We start from the raw sequence: 7,729 nt of genomic DNA on the forward strand, positions 1-7,729 counted from the left end.
CCCCACCAAAATAGCGTTTGAAGGCCACAAGCTGAAGCCATGAGAAAGGTTAACCTGTCCCTGTGGTTTTATGCGCCCCGCATAATTTAGCAAAATTTGATCATTTGTTTGCATAATTTCTGATTATTTTCCTTTATCATTCTTTGTTAAAAATAAACAGAATCGCATAATTTCTCATTTTTGAGCTCAGTTTTGCATAAATGCAGAATTTTTCTTGCGTAAAACTACGGGGACAGGTTAACTGACGATCCATGTATTTTGGCAGATAAACACGTCAGTTTACATTTTGTTTCGTCACCCCCCCCCCGTCCAGATACCTCGGGCGATGACCAGACCATCATCATTGCGGTGTGTGTGAGCGTGGTCATCCTCATCATCCTCGCCATCATCATCGGCATCATCTGCTGGAAGCGGCGGAAACCCAGGAAGGAAATTGAAGGTAATCCTAATAAGGCAATAACTGCGTGTATGTCGCGCGTGTCCACGCTCTACATCACGTTCTGTGCGCTGTACAACGCAAATCTGACCCAGATCTGACAAAACGCCTTTTTTTCAATATTTTTTATATATGTGAGGCAGCATGGTGGAATCAGGCTCTTGTCAAATTAATCAAAGTGAAGAAACTTGCTTTTTTCTGTTGGTTTGTGAATTTTTTTCAAATTTTTGTTTTTTGGTTCACTTCCTTTCATGCCCATTAAAGAACTCATTTCTGCTTGGATTTTTCTGAAAAACGTTGGTTAAAGGCATAAAAAAATAAATGTTAATTTCCAGTTACCACAGACTCTTAGGCTAAGGAAATAACTACTCTTTGGCGGCCATTTTCTCACAAATTTTACCTCTGAAAACAGGTGACACCCTTCTTCTTCATTCGCAAATATCTCGACTTGTATTCAAGATAAATGGATATATTTTACATCCAAATAAACACAATTGAACAAGCTTTACGATGATACCAATTCCACCACGCCGCCTCACATATGCTAAATTGATAGCCTGATCAGTTACCCTGCTTGTGTGGGGGGAAAAAAAATTGAAGTAGAACTGACTAGTTTATGTATCAATTGGAATTCCAATTTCGGAAGGAATCTTTTTTTGATCTGAATGGTTACGCTGACAAACCGCCTTTTTATCTGGAAACGGCTGCGAGTAAGGAAAAGGCGTTTTTGTCAGCGCCGGACACAAATGACGCTGTCTTCCGTGGTTACTTTTGTTTGTCTTCCCTCTTTTTCCCGAGTGTTTAAATGATTGTGGGTGTTTGGCGGGTGGTGCTCTGATGTGGTTTGCGCCTTCTTCCGTATCAAACATCTATCGTCCTTATCTCCCCTTCTTCTTTTTTTATGTTTGTTACTCTCTTGTAACACCTCTAATCTTCTGGCGTTCATATGACCTTATGCAGTTGCGAGCGCTGTAAAACCTCTACAAAAACAAAAAACTTATATCTTCCTTATCTCTCCTCCTTTTGTGTATTTGTTTCTTTCTTGTAACACCTCTTATCTTTGGCACTTATAATATGACCCTATTGTGTTGCAAGTGCCGTAAATCTCTTACTGAGACTAAAGCCTGTTAATTAGTGTTTTGGTACATTGTACCAGCTTTGGGTTGTATGGTGTGTGCGTGTGCGTGCGTGCGCATCCTTACATTTCTGTGTCCTACTTCTTATTCCTGAGCACTTAATGGGTTCTTGCATCTTCTGTTTCATTGTTGCAATAGAGATGGGTGAGTTCTTGCGCTGTTTCCTGGATGCTCAAGTGTGTGCGTGTGGTGTATGTGAGTGTTTGTGTGTGTGTATGTGTGTGTGTGTGTGTCTACGTGCATGCGTGTAATGTTTTATGACAAATTTTCTCCCCCCCCCCCTTACGGTTTATTTGTTTCAGAGCCATCGGAGAAACCGTACAAGTAAGTGTGTTATTTCTGGTGCTAGTTTGTTGTACTTTATGTCTGTGCATTGGTTTGTGGCTGCAGCTGTTGGTGTTGTTGTTGTTGTTGTGGTTGTTGTTGTTGTTGTTGTTGTTGTTGTTGTGGTTGTTGTTGTTGTTGTTGCGGTTGTTGATGTTGATGTTAATGTTGTTACTAATTCACTGTGCTTTGTTAGTGTGCATTGTTGTTGTTGTAGTTGATGTTGATGTTGATGTTGATGTTGATAATGTTGTTATTAATTCTCTGTTCTTTGTTAGTGTGCATTGTTGTTGTTGATGTTAATGTTGATGTTAATGTTGTTACTAATTCTCTGTTCTTTGTTAGTGTGCATTGTTGTTGTTGATGTTAATGTTGTTACTAATTCTCTTTTCTTTGTTAGTGTGCGTTGTTGTTGTTGATGTTGTTGTTGTTGTTGATGTTAATGTTGATGTTGATAATGTTGTTACTAATTCTCTGTACTTTGTTAGTGTGCGTTGTTGTTGTTGATGTTCTTGTTGTTGTTGTTGTTGATGTTAATGTTGATGTTGATAATGTTGTTACTAATTCTCTGTTCTTTGTTAGTGTGCATTGTTGTTGTTGATGTTGATAATGTTGATGTTGATGTTGATAATGTTGTTACTAATTCTCTGTTCTTTGTTAGTGTGCATTGTTGTTGTTGATGTTGATGTTGATGTTGATAATGTTGTTACTAATTCTCTGTTCTTTGTTAGTGTGCATTGTTGTTGTTGATGTTGTTGTTGATGTTGTTGTTGATGTTAATGTTGATGTTGATTATGTTGTTACTAATTCTCTGTACTTTGTTAGCGTGCATTGTTGTTGTTGTTGATGTTGATGTCCTCCGCCCCCTAGGGCAGTGCTACTGACTGAAGTGTCTTTAGGCCATTTCCAAAGTGGGGATATTAACCATGTTCTTATGCTCAGTAGAATTGTAAATGGGTTGATTTATCAATGTCATGCTCATACTGTGCTGGAACAACATAGGGGGAACTGCTGGCTTTTTTTCCCTCATCCTTACTGTTGTCATTTTTTTCTCTTCTGCTTTTGTATGTTTGTCACTCTCTTGTGAACTGCTGTGCTATTTTCGGGGTGCCTTGATAGTCGAAGCAGACTTTGTGCTGTTGAGGCTAGAGAGGTGAGCAGAGTAAGCCTGATTCCTCGTTTGGACTTCTGTTGACATCCACCCCTTGGCGCTCATATAACGTTATGCAGTTGCGAGTACCGTAAAACTCTCTACTAAAACAAAAACAAACAGGTTGATGTTGTTGCTGTTGTTGCCGTTGTTAATGCCGTGTACGTTATGATTGTGTGTTGTTGCTGCTGCTGTTGTTGTTGTTGTTTTTATTGTTTCTATTATTGTTGTTGCTAATTCGCTGTATGTTATGATAATGCGTTCTTGTTGCTGCTGCTGTTGTTGTTGTTGTTTTTATTGTTTCTATTATTGTTGTTGCTAATTCGCTGTATGTTATGATAATGCGTTCTTGTTGCTGCTGCTGCTGTTGTTATTATTGTTTTTATTGTTGCTAATTCGCTGTACTGGCATGGCTGAAGCAGCTTGCCTGATAGTTGGGTCTAAATCGGGCTGATGGGGCCATAAAATGTTTACTGTAGTCTAGTTTAGTTTTTGTTGCTTGTAGTATTGTGTTCCTGTGTTTTGCGACTCGCTTATGACTTTTTTGTTGTCCGTGGCAGGTTGTAATAGATGTGTAGTGGAATTATGTGGCGTGTTGCTGTGTTCAACGGACTCAGTGAGTGGGTGGTTGACGGGTGCTCTGGGGTGTTTTGCTTCTTCTTTCCTGTGAAACATCTATTGTCCTTTTCTCCCCTTCTTCTTTTTTATGTTTGTTAATCTCTTGTAACACTTCTAATCTTCTGGCGCTCGCTCATATGACCTTATGTAGTTGCGAGCGCCGTAAAACCTCTACTAAAACTAAACTAAAACTCTTTCGAAAACTAACTTCTTTTATGTGTTTGTTACTCTCTTGTAACACTTCTAGTCTTCGGCACTCATACGACCTTATTGTGTTGCAAGTGCCGCAAAACTCTTACCAATCAAAACAGAACGCAAAACTCTGACAAAAAGTAAACCTGTCTTGGTATTTCCCCCTCCTTTCCAGCAACAGGCCCAACCTGAGCTTTCAGAACCCCCAGCCTGACCTGGTGGCCGACGAGAAGAAGTTTAACAACCCGAGTCTCAACAACGTGAGTAGTTTACCCGATTAAATCATATATGATGGCCCTCCGGGGCAGTGCCACTGACTGTAGTGTCTTTAGGCCATTCCCAAAGGGGGGGGGGACATTTCTCGTTCAAGCACAGTAGAATTGTAAATGGGCTGATTCATCATGTCACGCTCGTAACTGTGCCTGATGTACAACAGGGAACTGCTGCTTTTTCTTTCCTGATCCTTACTATTGTCATTTTCCTCTACTTCTTTTGTATGTTTGTCACTCTCTTGTGACCTGCTATTTTGGGGTGCCTTGATAGTCGAAGCAGACCTTGTGCTGTTGAAGCTAGAGAGGTGAGCAGAGTAAGTCTGATTCCCTGTAAAGACTTCTCTGATGATGCCCACCCCTTGGCGCTCATATGACCTTATGCAGTTGCGAGCGCCGTGAAACCATCTACTATAACAACAAAAAATCATTTGTGATGACTTGGTGACCTCATCATAGGTGGTCTCACAAAAAGTTAATAAAGAAATATATCTTCTTCTTCTCGATCGCATCACACTTGAAGTCTGGTATCTGTCATAAATTGGGCCGTCCTGCTCAGTTCATCTGTCGGCCTGTATAGCTTCTCTTGTAGTGTCTGTGGGGTTGGCCACATTGCCTGTCTCAGGGCCCTGTGTGTCTGGCAGTGCTAAAGGATGTGTTCAACAGTTTGGTCCGCCTCTCCACACTGGCATTTTGGTGATTTTGCTAGTTTAAAACATCTGTACATATGTTGTCTCAGTCTTGTTTGTTGTGTTCTTAGTCATAAGATCATCACTTGTTCTTGGCGGGACAGCTCATGGTAGCTATCTATCTCTATAATCTTCAGCAATTGTATGGCCTAATTGCGTTGCAAGTGCTGTAAAACAGTTACTAAAACCAAACTAAAAAAATGTCTCAACTGTAACGTTGTAGCTTCAGATCCTGTCAGGGACCCGAATGGGTGTCCTTGGGAAAGGCACTTTAAACAAATTTTCCTCACTTCACCAAGGTGGGAATGGATACCTGGCTATAGATAGTGAGAGGTCTTGTCAGTTTGTAAATGTTTGAGCACTTGGTTGGCTGCTCACACTGTGTTTCTTCCATCCATAATTTAAGTTCATGATACAGTTGAAATTTGTCAGAGGAGAAACGTGGTTGTCTTAGACTGATGGACATCTTGGACCATGTCTTTATTGTAAAGTATGAAAATGTAACTGGTCATTTGGACAGGGATTGTCCTGGACAGGGATTGTCCTGGACAGGGATTGTCCTGGAGGTGATTGTCCTGGAGAGGTGATTGTCTTGGACAGGTGATTGTCCTGGAGGTGATTGTCCTGGACAGGTGATTGTCCTGGACAGGGGATTGTCCTGGACAGGAGATTGTTTTGGACAGGGGATTGTCCTGGACAGGGGATTGTCTTATACAGGTGATTGTCTTGTACAGGTGATTGTCTTGGACAGGTGATTGTCTTGGACAGGTGATTGTCTTGTACAGGTGATTGTCTTGCACAGGGGATTGTCTTGGACAGGTGATTGTCTTGTACAGGGGATTGTCTTGTACAGGGGATTGTCTTGGACAGGTGATTGTCTTATACAGGGGATTGTCCTGGACAGGGGATTGTCCTGGAAAGGGGATTGTCTTGTACAGGGGATTGTCTTGGACAGGTGGATGTTAGAACAGGATCGACTGTGTGTACTTTCATGACTCCTCCTCCTCCTCCTCCTCCTCCTCCTCCTTGATTCATACATAGTTTGGTCTGTGGAAGAAGTCAATTTGAGCCCTCTATCCAGAACTTTATGACCCACTCCGCTCATCTGGGGCCTCCAGTATGTGTGGGTCAACATTTGTGCTGTCGTGAGTGAAAGATGCTTTTTTTTTTTTTTCTCTTTTAAACTTATTTTTAGAAAAGGGGAGGAGGGGTGGGGCGGGTTTGTCAAATTTTACTTCTACTCATGTTTGTATTTGTGGCGTCGGTGGCCTAGTGGTTAGGCTCTCTGACTCGCAGCCGTAAGGTCGTGGGTTCGAATCCCCGTCAGGGGCCCGACGTTGTGTCCTTGGGAAAGGCACTTTACACGAATTTTCCTCACTTCACCCAGGTGGGAATGGGTACCCGGCTATAGACAACGAAAGATCTTGTCAGTTTGTTAGTGTTTGAGCGCTTAATCGGCTGCTTGCACTGTATGCTTCCCGGGAAGCTGAGAATGTTTCGGAATGTTCTATGGTCTGCTGGGGTAATAATATAGTGTAAAGCGCATAGAGCCTGCTGTTGAGCGGGGATATGCGCTATACAAATGCTATCTATTATTATTATTTATTATTTGGCTTTGCTTCTTCCCCCCACAGTCGTTTGACCAGAAGAACGAGGATGGTCTCATGTATGCTGACTTGACCTACGACAATCGTCCACGCAGCCGCAAGCCCATGGCGCTGGGAGACGCCATGTCGGATTATTCTGATGTCCAGATGCCTGAAGTATAGTACAGCTCCCTCTCACACACACACATACACACACACACGCTCAAACGCACTCAAACACGTGCACTTTTTGCAAAGGTAGACACACGCATACACTAAAACACATGGGCCTTTGCTCACATGCACATGCACACATGAGCCTTTGCTCTCTCACACACACACACACACACACACACACACACACACACACACACACACACACACACACACACACACACACACACACACACACACACAAAGATACCACCTCTCGCACACACAAGTGTGTGTGTGTACTCAGACACATACACCCCCCCACCCGCCCCCATCCCCCGTGCTCACAGTCCACTTTTCTCTGATCCATGCATGTACCTTAACAAGAACTGACTCTGTCTGATGTGTCTACACTTAAGTACTTCTTGAGTGGGACTATTGGCAACTGGGGATCGTTCCCTTGTAGTGACATCATCATTCGCTGTGGAGTTTCCCATTTGGTGACATCATCAGTTGTTGTGGAGTTACCCACGTGGTGACATCATCATTCGCTGTGGAGTTTCCCCATTTCGTGACATCATCAGTTGTCGTGGAGTTTCCGGCTTGGTGACATCATCAATCGCTGTGGAGTTTCCCCATTTCGTGACATCATCAGTTGTCGTGGAGTTGCCCGCGTGGTGACATCATCATTCGCTGTGGAGTTTCCCATTTCGTGACATCATCAGTTGTTGCGGAGCCGCCCACTGCGTGTTGTTGACACTAGCAGCATGAGAGAGACAAATCAAACCAGTTGTGTAACAGCAGCAGCAGCAGCAGCAGCAGCAGCATTATCCTCCCTTTCTGGAATTGTCAGAGAAATGTTTTGTTTTCATCGGGACTATTTTTAGGATGCAGTGACGTGTATGATGTCATGTTGTGACCCGTCCGAGGGAATGACGGTCCACAGACGACGACCACATTGTTCAGTTGCGTTAGAAAAGTTTTTATGTTAGAAAAAGTTTTGGGTTTTCTTTTTGCATTGATGTAACGTTTCCTCCGATGAGACAATTCCCAAAGGGCGAGAGAGGCAGACGGCGAGGGTTTAAGATTAAAAGACAGAGAATAAAAACTTGAATTGTATTCTGCAATCTTGTATTACTGGAAGAACATTTTTGAGTTACTCTCTCTCTCTCTCTC

The 7,729-nt window shown here is 42.6% G+C and overlaps 1 protein-coding gene across 1 annotated transcript in view; it reads left to right on the forward strand.

Moving 5' to 3' along the window:
• Positions 1–6,750, forward strand: part of LOC101855768 — a gene marked incomplete in the record, with an annotated part of 21,179 nt that extends 14,429 nt beyond the window's left edge. The window contains 4 exon segments of the mRNA XM_005112885.3: positions 314–439; positions 1,875–1,896; positions 4,032–4,116; positions 6,449–6,750. Of these exon segments, the coding sequence (XP_005112942.2) occupies positions 314–439; positions 1,875–1,896; positions 4,032–4,116; positions 6,449–6,583 (368 nt within the window).
• Positions 6,751–7,729: the final 979 nt, after the last annotated feature.

Source organism: Aplysia californica, unplaced genomic scaffold, assembly GCF_000002075.1.
Source record: "Aplysia californica isolate F4 #8 unplaced genomic scaffold, AplCal3.0 scaffold01463, whole genome shotgun sequence".
In the NCBI taxonomy this organism is placed as follows: Eukaryota; Metazoa; Mollusca; class Gastropoda; order Aplysiida; family Aplysiidae; genus Aplysia; species Aplysia californica.